Source organism: Ctenocephalides felis, unplaced genomic scaffold, assembly GCF_003426905.1.
Source record: "Ctenocephalides felis isolate EL2017-DRISC unplaced genomic scaffold, ASM342690v1 CF-g0.4_SCAFFOLD_03209, whole genome shotgun sequence".
In the NCBI taxonomy this organism is placed as follows: Eukaryota; Metazoa; Arthropoda; class Insecta; order Siphonaptera; family Pulicidae; genus Ctenocephalides; species Ctenocephalides felis.
Genome location: NW_020539363.1, coordinates 1 through 19,338, shown reverse-complemented (window position 1 = coordinate 19,338; position 19,338 = coordinate 1). Strand labels below are relative to the sequence as shown.

The 19,338-nt window shown below is 33.4% G+C and overlaps 2 protein-coding genes and 1 pseudogene across 2 annotated transcripts; 1 reads left to right on the top strand and 2 right to left on the bottom strand.

Moving 5' to 3' along the window:
* Nucleotides 1–3,198: 3,198 nt before the first annotated feature.
* LOC113381930 (ubiquitin-conjugating enzyme E2-17 kDa-like) lies at nt 3,199–3,703 on the bottom strand. Its single transcript, XM_026620576.1, is given in 2 exon segments — nt 3,199–3,570; nt 3,572–3,703. Coding segments are annotated over 2 exon segments (504 nt in total).
* A 570-nt stretch (nt 3,704–4,273) lies between these two features.
* On the top strand, nt 4,274–18,969 carry LOC113381931. Its single transcript, XM_026620577.1, has 2 exons — nt 4,274–4,454; nt 17,829–18,969. The coding sequence occupies exon 2, from the start codon at nt 17,929–17,931 to the stop codon at nt 18,967–18,969; it is 1,041 nt and encodes a 346-aa protein (XP_026476362.1). The 5' UTR covers nt 4,274–4,454; nt 17,829–17,928.
* On the bottom strand, nt 16,307–16,646 carry LOC113381929 (annotated as a pseudogene).
* Nucleotides 18,970–19,338: the final 369 nt, after the last annotated feature.

The window sequence follows — 19,338 nt, the reverse complement described above, 5'->3', positions numbered from 1 at the left end:
TTACTAGTACATTAAAATCTCCGAAAGTGAAGTTATTATTTTCACGAAAAATTCGACTTGCTAATTTTATGTTAATTCGACGTTTTAAGTCACTCTGAATCGTTAAAGATCAAATTTGGAAATTTAAAAAAAAAATTCTCTTTAAAATAAATGATTTTTATGAAACGATTGTTTGTGTATAGATTTATTGTCTTAAAGAAAATACTAAAAAATTATATTACAGTCATATGATAAATCGTTTAATTTTAAAAATTCTTCAAAGTTTTCAAAGTAAGAAACGCTTTGAACGAGAGTTTTGTCAACATTTTCTCAAAAACGGCTGAATCGATTTTGACGATTCAAAATCCTTTCGATGAAACTTGATAATCACTCGCGTAGGTTAGTTCTAATAAGCAAAAAATTGCAAACATGTTTGTCCACGTTTTCGTAATATATTCGTATATATATGTCTGTTTATATATTACGCTGTTGTATGTTTGTATATATTTCTTTTTACTTTTCATTTCTTATGTTTTTCTATCTGTTTAGTTATACTTGTTATTGTTATAATTATAATACTTGTATCTATAGTTCTTTTTCCAATTTCTGTCATTTTTTCCTAGTTTATATTAATTTTTCAATGTTCATTCTGTAAATCCACTGATGATGACATAAAATCCTATGTCGCACCAGTTTCAAACATTCAAAAACCATTCAAAGAATTGTTCAGGGAGTTGTGCTGACTAGTTTTTAGCAAGGATCTTCTGGACTCTTTCTTTGTAATTAATTCCACATTTCTGCATTTCTAATAAAACTTACAATTACAATGGCGATAGTATTAGTAAAAGCAAAAACAATATTTTTGAAGTAAATATTTGCAAAAAAAAAAAATAGTTTGCTAAATGGCTAAATCCCTATCGGGAAATTTTTGCAACTTGCCTCAAGATAAACTGCTACTTAAACCTAGCTGCTTTTTCAATGTGGATATTATAAGAAGTGAAAATTCTTGTTTATTTGTACAGAAACCAAAATTTAGAGAAAAATAGGCAGAGTGCTGTATAGTAATCTATTATTTCATCTGTATCAAAATATTTTAAAAGATCCTAAGTGCACACTTGCATAATATCTCAAACTAACCAAATGTACACATGTAAAATAAACATCTTAGTTTTATCCTCCATGAAGTAATGCCTTAAGGCGGTTTCCGTAAGGACAACATGCACGAGAAAAGCCTAACTTATAGAGCTCCTGCGTGGTGTATGACCAATAAACAAAACATGAATAAATTACAAATTATACAAAATAAAGCATTGAGAATGATACTCGGAATAAAGAGAAACCCTATCACTTATGATTATGTATCCAATCGCTACCTACACAACCGACTGAATATAGCATTTATATATGAAATTAAAAAGCAAACAAGGATTTTTTTTGAAAAATGCAAACATAGTAATAACCCAACTATTACGGATATTGGATCTATAATTCAAGATATGTTTGGTATAACAATTACAACCTACCGACAGTCATTCTTAATAATTAACACTATAAGACACCTCCAAAAATCAACAGTGTAATATGTTTTTTTACTTCCCGTAGGGTAAGTTATTGTAATGGGCCGAAAATCGGAATTGAAAATTTTTACATTTCTCGACGTTTTGAAGGTTTCTGAACGTTTTGGCATACCTCAGAAAAATGGATGTGTGTGTGTGTGTGTGTATGTATGTGTGGATACAAATTTCCAGTCACGTTTTAGGGCGCACGGATCAACTGATTTGAATGGTTCAAAAACATCCGATTCCTATTGATAGGGAAAAGAGCTGATTATTTTTGGCAAAGGCAGGTCCAGCCGTTTCGGAGATACGGAGCAAAGAGTGCAGAAAATAGAAATCGTATTTTTGAGAGAACGGAGTATCCGATTTGAATGATCTAAAAAACATTCAATTAGTAATGATTGGGAGAAGTGTTTATTAGTTTTTGGCAAAGGCAGGCCCAGCCATTTTGAAGATACGGAGCTAAATATGTAAAAAATGGCAGTTTTTGAGAGAACTAAGCGTCCGATTTAAATGATTCAAAGAACTTTCTGCTTGTCTTAACAATATAATCGATTTTGGTAAAAAAAAAAATTGTCCCATTTTTTTTTTTTTTTTTTTTTTTTTAGTTTTTTGTATATCGAAAATATTTATTTTTAATTTTGACTATAGTTCTAATATACTTTACAAATAATTTCAACTCTGCAATTCAGTTTATATAATATTTATAAATATTAGACAATGTTACAATATTTATAATAATCTATTTGAAATCATTCAGTAATCCTCGAACATTTCGAAGAGGTACGGGAAGTTCCAGCAATTTGCCTTAAGGCACGATGCCACCCACCCCACTAGTTGTCATTTTTTTCATTATCTATTTAATTTACTTAATTTATACAATCAATAATGTTTCAAAAGTTATTTATCAATGAATTGTGTTAGTATCAGATGATAGGTATACAAAATCTTATATACTCATTTTTTCTTTTATGTAATATAATATGGAACAAATAAATCTTTTCAAACAAACAAACGAGAAAAACCGAGTATTTAGATGTTATTGTTATTATTGAGCCAGAACCAAGCAAAAATTCTACGTAATCGTTTTTTCTTTATTATCTTAATAATCAGCGTGGGGCTAGCACCAACTAGTCCCAGGTTCGCTGGATCGATTCCCGCTACCGCCAAGCCTGACATCAAGCAACTTTGATGTCAAATTTCCACTAGAGGTCATAGATCTCAAATATAGCCTCAAGTGAAAATCGCTTCTCGTGGGTATAGTTGCACATATTAAAAATGTCAGCAAATACTTCGAGTATAGATAATTATTACTTATACCTAGTAGACACGCCGCTGGGTGTTGCTACTATCATCTGGTTTATTGTTAGCAATCTCTACTTAATGTTAATGCTCATGTGAAACAGATTGCAGAATAAATTAAAAAAAAACTTTAATAATCCATATGCGCGAAATTAGAAAGTACTCCAACGTAAAGTTTCAAATCAATTAAAATTATTTTCATTTTTTGCGATTTTATTAACTTACCCAATGAAAAATCAAATAAATTTGTTTCTGTACATGTTGTTTCAATTAAATTTATTTATAAAAATATAATTATGTACATGTGTCAAATTTTACAATTGAAAAAAATATTTTGATACCAGTATTGAGTGTTATTAGTTCAATCGACAGCATCCAAATCTATGTGGTGCGAATATTGATCGCCGTGTTCAGAAAAGCTTTGTTCCACACTTTCCCTGACACGTTTTTCATATTCACTTCTATTTTCTTTGTATAATTGTGCAGCCACAGAATTAGCTGGAGAATTTGGGTTGGGTTCGCCCAACAAACTTTGTATTGAAGTCAGGATAGATGAAACATCATAAGTGGGGCTCCACTTTTTCTGCAAGATATCTAGGCAAATTCGACCATCCCCATAGACATTCGGATGGAACACTCTTGAAGTAAATCTTACAATTGGTGGTTTATGCGGATATTCTTCTGAGAATTCTAAGGTTAATTTAAAGGTCCCATCCTCGAAAGGAGTGTCTTCTACTTACACCGAAAATAACCGCGTTCCAGAGCATAATATTGTCCGTCGAGGGTGCTCCAGTCATTCCAATCAGGGGCTCATTTTGCAATCTTTTGAAATCACGCATCAGACGTCTTCTTGCTGGTGAACTCATTTTGTAATTAGGGAGCCAGTTTCGGGTATTTGTAGAAAAGATATATAAAAAAATTAAAAATAACGCACATAAATTTGTAAATTTAGAAAGTGTTGACTTAGATAATTTAATTTTTTTGACCTAAACTTTTTGGTTATGTACATTGTATTGTCACATCTGACGGATTCGGATTAACTACGATTAAGTATGTAAGTAAAATTTATGTTGTTGTTTGATGTCATTTACATTTTTTTGGTTATGCATATTATATTGGCATTTGTTTTGGTACATTTGGCATGTAAATAAAATTATTTTGTTTGTCTAATGTCATTTATGTTTGCAGATATCTTTGAAAATTCAACCGTACTTTAAATTCTACCACATAATCTGAGCATGTGTTTGATTATATATATATATATATATATATATATATATATATATATAAATATACATATATATTCGAAAATTCAGATCCGATTAAAATCCATCCCTGAACATTATATATATAATAGCTAGCAAGTACCGTTACACTACAGGAATTGCATAAATAGAGACCAAAGGTTTTGAGTAATATTCACACCTCATCGGCCAAGGAAGAACTCTGCTAGGACCCAGGAACTATGTGAATACACACAAGATGTATAATCTATATTATATAATTAAATAAACAAGTGAAATAGTAAACCTTTCTGTATTTAAAACCGATCTGAGCCTTACGCTGGGGCCTGGTCATCCGATGTGACTAAAGAAGCGAAACAAGAATCTACCTAACGTGAGTAAACAAAACATTCGTGAATTAACATAAGTGCAATTAATCCATGACAGTCGTTGATATTATCATTTTATTGGTTACACTACAAGAAGATTGAATACGTGTTGATTTTTGAATATTTATTGACATTTATATTTCATTTATGAGTAATTCTCCGGGCATTTGGTGTTTTGAAGTGTATTTATGCGGTTCCTGGTGACAATACTTGCTAGCTATTAATGTCCTGGAATGGATGCTAGTCAGAGCAGCATTATGTTGTCACACATATAGATGTAAATTGGATAGACTATGGTAGGGTAGGGCTGTGAACAAGTGTCCAATTTGAATGTTGGTAATTATATTGGCAGGTCTAACCGTTCCAAAGATACAGGGCAAAAAGTGCCAAAAATGATAACTCAGTTTTTAAGAAAACGGAGCGTCCGATTTTAATAATTCAGAAAACATTTTACTTGTATTGAAGAAATGAACAACTGGTATAATTTTTGGGAAGGTCCAGCGGTTATAGACTCTCAATAAAAATAAGTTAAAAAAGTGTCATTTGGCGGTCAAAAAGGTTTATTGGACATATGTACATCAAATTATCAGATATTTAATAGATTTACTTCTTATAGATAATTACACATTTTTTGTAATTTTTTTGGGGGGGTTTTGTACCAAAATTTTTAATTTTGAAGTTTATGTATATGGTTCAAACAAATGTCCTCAACATTTTTGACAGTATGGAATAACCGATTTGCATGATTAAAAATTCATTCGGATCGTAATCGATCACGAAGCGTTTTGGCAAAAGGCAATTTTGTCGATTCGTAGGTATGAAACGCAACGTGTGTAAAAACAGTAATGCAGTTTTTGAGAAAACGGTTTATCCGATTAGATTAATTCAAAAAAAACATTTTGCTTTAGTAGACTGTGTGCATTTTAGAAAAAATTGATTTCTTACAAAAAATTGAGAATATTCGGTAATTTCAAAAAAAATCGAATATTTTCGAAAATTTCCAATATCTCAAAATATTAGAAAAAACGTTTTTTTATATTCCCAAAAAATTTCAAATTTCTGAAAAAATTCAAAATTTTGAAAAAATGTATAAATTATCAAAAAAATCTAAATTATCACAAACCTGTAAAAGTAAACTTTTGTAAACGTACACATAAGTTGTTTATAAATACTCTCGTCGCCCAATTTAAAAAGCACTTAAGTTTACAGTATGTAATAAATAATCCTCGAATTTTAATTACGGTACGGGAAGTTCCAGCAATTTGACTTAAGGCACGATGCCATGCGCCCCACTAGTTTTTTGCCATCTAGTGTGGCTTGGACAGCAGGAAGCAAAAGAAGGTCGATTAGTACATTTTTAATTTTTAACTTTCCCTAGGGTAAGTTAAAGTAATTGCAAAACAATTCGATAATATTTTTTTATAATCTTTACCTTTCGAAGGTTACTCAGCATTTTGGCATACCTTAAAAAATTGATGTATGTGTGTATGCATGCAAGTGCGCATACAATATTAGTCGACGATTTCAAGAACACGGATCAACTGATTTGAATGATTCAAAATGTTATATTGTACGCCGCGCCTACGCGCTTCAATATCGTAACTACGCAGCCAACGTATCGCGATTGCTTAAAAAAAATGTTAAAAAACTTCCCAAATATTAAAAAATTTCCCAGTATATAAAAAATTCCAAATTTTTTAAAAAGATCATTTTTTTCAATAATTTTAAAATTCTCAAAAATATATCTCTAATAAAATTCTAAAAAAAATTAAAGTTTTAGCAATTTGCTTTTACTCCAGTCAATGGAGCGTCTTATGTCTGAATTTTTTTTACTGTGCTTCGATTTGCATTTTGGAATTAGGTTTATATACCCTCAAGTTTAAAAGTGAATACAATTCGAACTCCGCCACCATCCCCGGGAGATGACGCTTTTTCTTAGTTGTGTAATAATAATAATAATAATAAATAAATATATTTCAGTAGATATATATGTGTACATAGCATTTCTCATTTTGGATTTTTACCCGTAGGTATTTCATCCTTCATATTTGTTCTATCAATACAATAATAAGTATTTCAGATATACAAGTTGTGACATAATTCTGTGACAAAAAAGAGGAAAGAAAATTTATTCCCCAAAAAAAATCACTTAGCACTATTTATAATAACACATAATAACTCAAAAAGGAGAAAAACAAAAAAAGATTTATTCACTTTGAGGGAGAATATTTGCGTCGAGCCAAGTTTCAATTGCCGCTATGGGTCGATCAGTATATATTTGGCATGGCGTGATTGCCATACCAAATATCATCTCTTGTGTATTGGCCGAGGCCCGCGATGTTCATATTAGGATGATCCCCACATTTTAGATAAAAATTCTCAGTGAGCTTTTTTATGTAGTCGAGATTGTCGGTACGTCAGTCTGTTTGTGTATGTATTTGAAGAGTAGTAATGTCTAGTCAGTGGGTCCCTTATTTTGTTGAGTACAAGTCGTAGTGTCTTATTTGTAATGTCTGTAGTTTCCGTAAGTTAGTCTTAGTCGTCGCGTTCCATGCCGGAGCGCCGTATGTCAGTATCGGTCTTATCAGTGTCAAGTAAAGTGTTCGCTTGTTCTTCACGCTTAGCGGGCCGTTGTGGTTCAAGAGAGGTCTCAGTAGATTTAACATCCCGTAAGCCTGTCCAATTTTCGTATTAATATGTTTTGTGAAGCTGAGTCTATGGTCCAGGGTCACACCAAGATATTTGACATCTTTGGACCACTCAACTTCACAGTTTAATACTTTAATTTTGTCTAAGTCAGTCAGTCTAGTCATGGCATTTCGGCTCTTAGTAAATAAAATTGCCTCCGTCTTTTGCGGATTTATCTTGATCTGCCATTTGTCAGTATATTTCGTCAGCTTGTCTATGTGTGTCTGTATCTTTGTAGTCAGTAGCGTCGGTGATCGTGATGATTTGTATATGGCAGTGTCGTCAGCAAACGTCAGTAAGGTGGTGTCGGCGTCAGTGGGTATGTCGTGAATGTAGACGTTAAACAGTGACGGTCCCAGGATCGAGCCCTGCGGTACTCCCGCCGTCACTTGTTTAACCGTCGAAAGTCCGTTGTCTACTTGTACGGTAAAGTTACGGTCTGAGAGGTATGAGTGTAATGTTCTTGTAATGTATGGTGGAAAATTCAGTTGTATGAGTTTATGTATAAGTCCGTCCATCCAGATGGTGTCAAACGCCTTCTCGAAATCAAGCAACACCAATCCGGTATGGTTTCGTCTGTTAAAATTGAGAACAGTATTTTCTATGAGTTTTGTCAGTGGGTGTAGTGTGGAGTGTCGTTCTTTGAAGCCGTATTGTGTGTCAGGTATGATTTTGTTGTGTCTTATGTGTTTGTTAAGTCTTTTGAGTAGTACCTTTTCGGCTACCTTACTCATTGTGTTGAGGAGGCTGATCGGTCTGTAGTTCTGTGGTATGTCTGGCTGTTTCCTTGGCTTCACTATTGGAAATATGGTGGAGGTTTTCCAAGAAGCGGGAAAGCAGCCTTTTGTCATTATTCTATTTATTATCCGGGTAAGTAAAATGTAGGCGTTCGTCGGCAGTGTTTAAGTATTATGTTTTGTAGTCCGTCCGGTCCCGGTGCTTTTCTGTTCGGTAATTTTTTAACTATTGTCTTTATTTCAGAAACTGTGGCAGGGTCTATTCGTAAGTCTTTGTCCCTGTGGAGGTCAGTGAAGTTTTGAATTGTCTCGTGTACGTCTTGTTTCAGGTCTGCGTTTGACATATTGGCATTTTGTTATGTATGTTTTCAAAGTTTTTTGCCAATATTTCCGCCTTGTCTGCTGGTGTCGTTGCGTAATTGTTGTCAGTTAATTTGAGTGGAGGTATGGATGTTGGTTTTTGCGTCAGTCTTTTTGCTGTCTGCCAAATTTTGTGTGGGTCAGTATTTATGTTCTCGAGTCTTTTGGTCCAAGTGTTGTTTCGGTGATCACGTATTTCATTGGAAATAATTTTTGTCAGTCTGTTCACATGTTCCTTGAGTAGTCTGTCACCGGTACGTTGCCACAGTTTCTTTATATGATTTTTAAGTTGTATTTTCAATAAAATGTGTTCTGGCAAGTCGTTGGCTGGTGTTGTTCTTGAGTCTAGTGTCGGTATAGTCTGTTGTACGGCGTCTGTGATTGTCAGTGTAAGGTGTGTTACAGCCTCCTCAATGTCAGTGTTGGTATCGATTGGCATAGTGTGTCGTGTGTTGTCTGTGATGATGTCTCTGAAAATGGCCAGTTGGCTCTGGTGTAATCTAAAAATTTGCGTGTGGGGGTCTGGTCGACGTCTAGTCTGTCTGAAATGGTCATGAAAACTGGATTATGGTCAGAGTTGAAAAGTGTTCTTGTTATGGGTTCGGATGTTACGTGTAGATTTTTGTCAATGCCAAATCGATCGTACTGTGATGGTGCGTCTGTACGGTGGCGTATCTGGTCGGCGTGTCAGGAAAGTGTAGTTGTGCGTCTGTGGTGTTGTATTCGGTCAGGTATTCGTAAAGTCTGTTTCCGTTTTGCGTTGTTGAAGTTACAGTTCCAAGTTGTGTGTTGTGCGTTAAAGTCTCCTGCCATAAGAACAAATCTATTCGAGTCCAGTAGTCTTTGTAAGTCCGTATGTTCTAGTCTGCTTGCCGGATGTAAATCGATATTATGGTTACTTTTTGACCTCTCTTGTATACATTAATAGCTGTTATTTCAGAACCGCCCGCTGTCAGGTTTGGCACTTGCTCGTGTCTGATGTTAGACTTAATCAAAATCGCAGTGCCGCCCCATCCGCGTGCGTCGGTCTGTCTGTCGTTTCTGTAAACTTTGTAATTGTTGATATAGAGTCTGTCCGTAGGTTTTAGGTGTGTCTCGTTAATCAGTACTATGTCCAGATCGTATTTTGTTATCGTCTGTCTCAGTTCGTCAACGTTGTTTTAAGTCCATTTGAATTGAAATGCATTATTTGTAAGTCTTGCGATTGGTTTATGGTGATGAAGTAAGAAAGTTCAAAATTGTTGTGTATTTGTCGTTATAAGTCATGTTTGTGTTAAGTGTTTTGTCAGTTTGTATAGCTCACTGAAAATTTGCTTTACCTGGGGATCCGTAAATAGCTTCCTGATCTCGCCCATAGCAGTAAAGAGTCCTTCCGGAGTGTTGAGGTCTGGATCGGGTTGGCTGCAGGCAGGCCGTGTTGGTGGTTGCGATAGTGCAGGCCGGATCTGTGATGATGCAGGCTGGACCATTGTTCGTGAGGACTGGACCATTGATCTGTATGGTGACGATGGGATAGGGAGTTGAGGATATTCAGGTCGGACGTTAGGACCATTGTTGGTGGAGTTTACAGCTGACGAGAAGCTCCTCGTCAGTGGCACTGGTGTTGGTGCTGGCCTATACGCTTGTCTTCTCCTGAGAGCGTCGCTTTCTTTCTTTTCTTTGTAATTAATAAGAGCGCTGCATTTGGAATAATTTGCCGGGTGTTCGCTTTTGCAATTGACACACATCGGTGCCTCATGTGGTAGTTTTTGGCACGCTCCTGGTGCGTGCACATTGAGGCACTTTATACACCTGTACTTTAGGTCACAGGTGTACGATGTGTGACCAAAGTTCAAACATTTGTGGCACTGCAGCGCTCTATTCTGCGGCCTATAGGCCTCCCAGGAGAAGATATGTCCCCCAATATTGTAATTCCCCAATATTTGTAATTCGTTTTAGCTCCGACATGTTCTGGTCTTTATCGAGGAGAACAATGTATATAGGTAATTTGTGTTGACCACCATCTGAGGTTTTCCTCTTTATCTGCACTACTTGCCTGGCTTTAATCCCTTTTGACAGGAGATCTTCAAGAACCTCCGCCTCTGTAATTGATGGATGTAGACCGGTTATGGTTATTTTCTTCGGCATTTCCTCTTTGATTGTGTAGGTATAAAATTGATAATTGCAGTCCCTTAACATGTCTTTGATTTTTTTCGTGTTCTATAGCGGGGTCAGTGAAAATTTTGTGTAGGTTATTATGAAGGTATTGATATTTAAAATTAATTTTAGATGTTTCTCTTAATATTTAATTCTTTTAAATCTATTTGACCTTTTATGATAATCGGTGGGATTTTGCCTCTTTCATGTGGTGTTCTTGGGTGTCACGGTTTGGACGCCTGAGGTAGATGGTTCCGACCTAGTAATGGTTTTATCAGGCTCCTTGTTCTTTTCGCCCTCTTTCGGCGTGTTACTTTCCTGTAGTCCTCACTCTCCCTATCGTATCTATTCTGTACGGCGTGTGAGCGCATCATATTTATTTTTAGTGCAGTACTTGTCTGCACGTCCATCTTCTGATTTATGTTCGACATCTTGAATTTTTCCCAGGCCTCTGCCCGGGAATTATTCTGTTTCCTGAAGAGTTTGCGCACTGATTTAAAATTTATTAAAAATGATATAAAAAGACTTCACAATTTTGAAAAGAAAAACACTTGCTAATGGGTGCTTACTTCCTCCCATTAGCAACCCCAATCGGGGTTTGGGAAAGAAAGTATGCAAAAGGCACGTTCACCTTTAAAATTTTGAACAGATATAATAATATATATCCAACTTGTAAGTATTAAGCCCGGTGCCTTTAAAAAGGCAAGATTTAGAATCAATTCCGGACTTAATACTTATTCACACAAAAACACTGACACTTCACTGAAAAACAAATGAAATTCTCGTATCGAGTCAGATCCTTAGTTGTGTAATTTTATTTTTTCTAGATTTGAAAGAGCAAAGTCGTTTATTATTTCGTTCAAGATTTAATTGTTGTTTTTAAAGCCATCTAGCGGAGAGGTTTTAAATTTTATGCATTTCAGTAAGGTGACCATATTTTTTTAAGTCAAAACCGGGTTATTTTTAATTTGTCTAATTCTCGGGCTATATGCTAAGTTCAGTTTTTTTAGACAAAACAATTTTTTTTTTTTAATTAAAATTACTGACGTTTAGTAATAACTTCATTATTCCCTTATACGTTAGTTTATATCTTATATTTTTGGATCTATGTTTATTTCGCTTTTAAACTTTTTATAAAATTCAGTTCAATTTTGTTCATAATTATCTTGAACAAATTAGCACTTATGGCAGATACTCAAAAAGTTTGTTTTCATATTTTTGGATAATTTATAATGATGATATAAGCATATTAATTTTATACAACATTTTCAGATATTTGATTGGTAGTTGTAATTTTATTATCAAGTAATTGCGAAGATTCAGTTCAATTAAACTCGGGACAATCCGGAACAAGAAATCTAAATCAGGGACAAATAATGCTTTTAGAAAAAGCCGGGACACAAGGTGGAAATCCGGGACTGTCCCGGTCAAACCGGGATTTATAGTCACATTAATTTCAGTGAAATTGATTTTATAGTGCTCAACACAAGCTTTAAAATGAGTGCTGTTACAAGTTTTTTGCGTGTAAAATGAGAGCTATCATGCAAATAAGAAGCATATTCGATGTTTTTTCCATTTAAAATTTTATGGTATTAATGAACGCCAAAATTAAAGTTCTTCACATTTTATTCAGAACTCACTTTATTATATAGATCTTAATGGATTCTGGCAGATTCACTACTTTAGTACTAACCATTTTCAGAAAACTCACGATTTAATAAAAATATTTCTTTCCATTTTTTTTTTTAAAAAATCGAACTTATTATATCTCAGAAAGAATAAAGACACGAATAAAAGCATAGAGATAAAAATCAATGGGTTCTTTCTGGCTTATTATTGTTTTTTATTATTTTTATTTCACACAAAAATTCACAGAGTTATGATTGTTTAAAGAGTGCGCGCCTGCGCAATTAGAGTTTCTCTCAAGCCCTTTAATCCTTCGCCGTTTCAAATTGAGAGGAGTTAAAAAAATTATGATAAAAAAACTTGTAGTTGTAGTTTTATTTACCTTTCAACTGATATATCACAAATTGTGATGAAGTCAAAATTAAAGGAATTATGACACGAAAACTAATCGCATTTTGGTCAATTGTGTCCATATTTCGAGCAATGTACTTACACATTGCAGTATTTGATGGCCAAAACTTCTGACATATATATATATATATATATATATATATATATATATATATATGTGTGTATATGTATTATTATGTTGATCATAAAATGTATCTATTTTCATAGTACAAAATTTTGGCAGGCGATTCATTCTTATAGTAAAGTATCGTTAAATAAATTAATGTAGTTTATGTCACAATATTCATATGAAAGTTCAATAATTGCAGTAACAAGAACAAAAAATATAGAGTTTAAACAACTTATCGCAGTATCTCAAAAAAGATGCGCTATAAAAGTTTTATGAAAGCTGCCACAAACAACACTGCTGTTAAATTAGCTTCTTTGGTTGAAACCGCTCGTGCCATAAATGAGCATAGTAGAAGAGTTTACCTTTAAACACAGATATGGCTTGGCAACAAAAACATTCACCTAACTGATTGGTGAATTGATGGGTAATAAATGAAGGATTAATAAATCCAATCAAATGTGTAGATCCACCAGCACCACAAGAATTACTAAAAATGATTTTTGTAACTGCAAAAAGGTTGCGGAACTTCAGGCGGATGCCGAAAACTTAGTCTGTTCTGCAATGCAACTTGTGGAACATGTAGAGGTGATAACTGCCAGAACAGCCCTTCAATACAGCCAGAAGAAGATAGTGATTGTAACAGCAACTCCGACATTGAACAGTAAATGTTGTTTCAGTTTGTAATAAATTATGATTATCTATGGTTTTATTAAATAATTTTTCAATTTGTAATCGAATATATTAACTGTTTTTATTCAAGGGTAGTTTTAAGAGTTAAACAAATTGTGGATATAGTAATTATTTTTGAGAAATTGTAATAACATTCATATCATTTTGAATTTCTTAATTTCTTTCAATTTCAAAATAACTTTTTCAAACAATTTTTCATCAAGAGGATGTTTCCAAGGGCCTAAAAAGTGTCAAAAATTTAATAATCAATATAGAAAACATAAAATATTATTTACTTTATACGTTATTCTTATTATATCACTAGCAAACCCGACGAACTCCGTTTCGCCACCAGGTGGTTTCGTGAGAAGGATGAAGAAATTTTTTATTTGTTTTATAGTTGAAAAGAAAAATTTGATTTTATTACACAACAGTAATGAATTTATTTAGATTACAAAAGTAAAGTGTTTTTTAGTTCAACTTCTCTAAGTAAATGAAAGTGAATCCGCAAATTATCCGTTTCATTGAAGTGCTCTTTGGTACCACATTTTTTATTTTTTGGTCTGACGTTAACAGATGGTTTTCCAACTCGTGAACAGGCAACGTATAACTACCCATGTAAAAAACAATAATTTTCTAAATAATCTATTTGAAATTTATCCTGCAAACTCCAAGCGATTGGCCTTGCGACTTGTTATTGCAAACGCAAGGCGAACTGGAAATTGCAATCGTTTGAAGTCAAACGGAAGACCAGTCGGAATCATTGGTAGGTCACCAAATCGCCTGCAATTTTTGATTGAATGGTGAAATTCAGTGCGTGTAAATCATTATTCTTTGCGGCAAGAATTGCTCGTTGACTTAACCAAGCATAATTCTGATAATTCTCACTAATGTCATTACTCGAGTTTTCAATTACGGTGCTTGAAGTTCCAGCAATTGGCATCAAGGCACGCTGCCATGCACCACTAATTTCCTTAGCTATGAACCTTGCGGAGCCCAAGACCTTTCCAACGAATGGAAAATTGTCGAAATCGGTTCGTGCTTTCTGGAGTTATATCGACAGGAAGGAAAACCCGACTTATTTTTATATATATGTAGATACCAAAATTTATTTTAAGTGCTTTTTCAATTTAGAAGTTGTTTGAAGGGTTTTTACGGGGTTCAAAATGATTTTATTGCAAAGTAAATGTATTAAAACTTCTTTTTAATTTTAATATTAAAAACGTTTTCTAGCGATAAAATGGCTCAATGTCCACTTATTCATGAGGGGTCGCAATCCCCCGGGGGTGGTGTTGGAGTCCACATTGTTTCCACTTTTGGTCTTGAGGGTAATATAAACCTAATTCCAAAATTCATGCAAAACGGAACACAGTAAAAAATTCAGAAGTTATACCATTTTTTCTTCTCCGTTTACCGCACTATTGAAGGCACGATGTCATGCACCACTAGTTTAATTATTAAGTTGAATAACAAAACTAGAAAATAAAATCTAAATATATATTTTTAAAACTTGATATATAATTATTTATCAACTCTAACTACTATCACAACTTTTTACATATCACACTAATAGTTACTTAATTGATAAATAATGATAAATTAACAGACATACATTGTATATCTTATATATACTTATTATAAAGAAGGTAAATACACATGTTCTGTTTATTATACAGTTTTATGGGCACATCTTTTTACAATGTCATACTGCAAACTACCTCTGTATGGGATTTCGTCAGAAGAGTTTATCGAGTTGGAATTTAGAGTTGGATTAACTATACATTTAAATTATTTCTCGTAAAATTACTTTTTTAATTTATATTGCTTTTTTATTTACTACTTTGTTATCGTTTACACATTTTCAATGTAAAGGTTCAGGTGGCCCTTTTTACCACAACCACATTAAGCTATTCTAGAGGATATATAAAAAAAACTGTCGAATTTAGCTTGAAAAGATACATCTTTTAAAACAATTTAATAACGTGATCTTAAAAACCACATTCAGGTATCGTAAACCTAATAACAGTTCTTAAAACTAAAAGAACTAACAACAAATGCTTTAACTTTTGGTAAAATATTGACAAAGTTCATCTCGTGATAACTTCAGATCTAATGTGATGGGTGATTATGTACCTTTTGCTCTCTACTTTATAATAGTAGCGGTAACTAGTCGCGGCGTTCCAGACTAACGTTTATTTCTTGGTACGGAACTCATTGAAGTGTTAACTAAATTTGTACTTATCATTAAAATCTCTTAAAAACATCTGACGATTTGATGTGCATGTGTCTAATTGTTCATTTTTGACCGCCAGATGGCATATTTTTTTTACTTTTTTTATTTAATTTCCAAAAGTCATGCAAGTGCCTTCCCAAAGATTTTATCTTTTCTTTATTTTATCAATTCAAGTTGAAGTGTTTTTTGGATTATTGAAATCGGACACTCTGTTCTCTTAAAAACTGAATTACCATTTTTGGCACTTATTGCCGCGTATCTTTGAAACGGCTACACCTGCCTTTGCCAAAACTGAATCAGCACGTCTCTATCAATAGCAATCAAATGTTTTTTGAATAGTTCAAATCGGTTGATCCGTGTTTCCCAAATCCTCGAGGAAAATTTGTATTTGAACACACACATACATCCATTTTTTATAATGAATGCTAAAATATTCAGAAGGCTTTGAAACGTAAAGATATTCAAATTTTCCATTTTTTGCGATTACTATAACTTACCCTACGGTAAGTTAATCAGTACTGATATTTGACAGTTTAGGTAAAGCATGTGAAAATAACGTCATCTTAAGAAAACCAGTAGGAAATGTTCAATGATTGACTTTCAAACACTTTATTTATCAAAACCACATAGCTGTATTTAAAGAAATGTGCAAAGCCCAATATAGTTTATGATTTTTCCTGATATAAATTATTTTGCAAAGACAGAACTAATGTAAGTAAAAATGAAGTAGATTGCGACGAAATCACTATAATTAATGATGACAGTAATATACAATTATGTGCTGTTTTGATTAAAACTTCTAACGCATTTTATATAATATGTATATATTACAGTATAAATACAGATAAAATAGTTAACAAAAATTTAGTAGCCCTTTAATAGTCATTTTTATTCGCCCGACAAATTTTGTATTGAAGTCAGGGTAGATAAAACATCATAAGTGGAACTCCACTTTTTCTGCAAGAGATATCTAGGCATATTCGACCATCTCCATATGCATTGGGATTGCGAACAAAAACTCACGATTTGTGGCTTATGCGGATATTTATCTGCAAATTCTAAGGCTAATTTAAAGATGTCATCCTTGACGAGTGTCTTCTATACCAAAAATAACCGCGTTCCAGAGCATTATGTTGTCCGTCCAGGGTGATCCAGTAATTCCAATCAGGGGCTCATTTTCCAATCTCTTGAAATCACTCATCAGGCATCTTCTTGCTCGAGAACGCATTATGTAGTTAGTATATCGGTTTAGGGCGTTTGAATATAAGACATAAACAAATAATTAAAAATAACGCAATTAAATGTATTAGTTTACAGAATTTCAATTTTAATGATTTAGTTTTTGTCTGTTCAACTTTTTTTGTTGTGTACATTGCATTGGCGCTTTTTACGAATTCAGATTAAAAACGATTGGTATGCATATAAAATTATTTTGTTTATCTGATGTCATTTACGTTTTTTGTTTATGTACATTGTATTGGCATTTGTTTTGGCGCATTTGACGGATTCGGATTAGTTACGATTGGCATATAAGTAAAAGATTTTAATGATCTCAATTTAATATTAGATCAAAAAGTTTGAAAACTATATTATTTTTAGTAATTCCTTGAAATTATGAAGTAATTTTTCGCTTAACTATCTAACTCACTGATATTGGGCGTAAGTTACAGTAATTGCAAAAATTCGAAAATTAACATTTTTATATATCTATACGTTCCAAAGATTTCTGAACATTTTGGCACAGGGTATCGCGGGACTAAGCGCATGTAATGACGAGCGCTAATAAAATGGGTAATCTGATATTGCAATCAGTTTTGCAATTGCTGTCAGGAGATGTACAGCAATATGTCAAAATTTCAATAAAAACTATTTATTTTCGTCATTTTGTTCTCAAGCATTGTTGTATAGTTCACAGCGCTTAAATACAGTATCAAAGTATTAAATAATATATTTAATTATTTTTTTAACCTAGCTATACAGTTTTTTTCTATATACCCTTCTAAAAGAATAAAATACAATTAGGGTAAAAACCATTGGACCATTGGACCTTTTCCTACATCAATTACATATGGAAACTCCTCAGTTACACGTGGTTTTATAAACATAGTCGCCATCTCGATTTGCAATACGTCAACAAACTACTTCTTTTATTATTTAGTATACCCATCTCTTTTTTTTAAAAAAAACCTTCACCTATGCATTGACTTGAGGTCAGTTGTATTTATTATATATCTTTCAGCTTACTACCTGTTCACTTTATCGTTCAGTTCATAGAAACAAGTATAAATAGTTCAGATTGATTGATTACTTTCAGTGATTCAATTTGGTTCAAGTTTTTTATTAGCTTTATTGTTCACTTTTTATTATAGTAATATTATATATTTTTTATTTTTAGTTCATTTATTTGCAGAAAGAAGACCGTTATCTTTAAAAAACTAGCGATTCCGGTTTATTGTTTAATTCTAACCAATACTCCACCAGTTTATGAAATATTTTTTGGTACATTGAGGATGAGGAATTACAAAAGAAAAACTAATCGAGGAACTAAATCTGTGGATTTCATGCAGCGTGCTGCTCAATTAGTTTTAAATGAAAATGTATCATTAAGGGAGGTTTGTCGTGTTTTTGAGTTAAGTAAAAGTTCTTTATCCAGATTTATAAAACGAGTGCAGGATGATCCTACGAATTTAAGATTCGGCTACGGTACTCCAAGGAAGATTTTTAATATGGAACAAGAAGCAAGTCTGACAGAATATTTGCTCAAACTTGCACAAATTTTTCATGGTATAGGACCGAAAGAAGTTCGTCGCATGGCTTATGATTGCGCAATTAAATTCAAAATAAGTATGCCAGAAGCATGGCTTCGAAATAAAATGGCAGGTAAAGATTGGATGACCGCATTCCTTACACGGAATACACGTCTTTCAATCAGAAAATCTGAAGCAACTAGACTTAGCAGAAGTACGTCGTTCAACAAAACTAATTTGCAAGAATTTTACTCGAAATTAGCTAATGTCATGAAAAGTTTTAAGTTCAAAGCTTCGACCATATGGAATGTTGATGAAACTGGTGTATCGACTGTCGCCAAACCTTCAAAAATAATTTCAGAAAGAAAGCAAAGTGTTGGTTTTGTAGCATCAGCTGAACGTCGCCCTAGTGTAACTTTATTAGTGGCGGTATCAGCTACAGGTTTATACGTTCCTCCTATGTTTATATTTCCTTGCGAACATTTTAAAGACCATTTAATTAGAGATGGTCCTATTGACTGCATAGGTGCAGGAAATTCTAGCGGTAGTGAAACTAATGATGAGTTCTTTACGTTTATGCAGCATTTTATTAAGAACGTTAGGCCTAGTAAAAAGTCCCCAGCTCTGTTGATTTTAGGCAATCATTTATCACACTTGTCTGTACCTACACTAGATCTTGCTGAAAAACATGGAGTGGTAATGCTTTCTTTTCCTGCACATTATTCCCTCAAGCTGCAACCGCTGCACGTAGCGGTATACGGGCCTTTTAAAAAATACCTGGTTCAGCTCAAGATGCATGGATAAAAAATAATCTGGAAAAACAATGACAATATATGATATCCCTGGGATTGTTCGCCCTATTTTGCCTTCAGCTTTAACACCAAATAATATAATGAGTGGATTTAAAGAAACTGGCATATTTCCATACAATCAATATAAATTTGATGACGATGTTTATGCATCTAGTTTTGTCACAGATCGTCCATGGAAAGTGAGAAATTAAAAACCATCGACTTCGGCTAATGCGCAATTAGTCAATTCTCGAGAAGTATTTTTACCTGAAACTGTGATACCACTATCAAAGGCTGGTCCTAGAAAGGTCAATAACAGAGAAAAACGTCTCTATCTGCTACTTTAACAGATACAACAAAAAAGGAAGATCCAAGAAAAAAA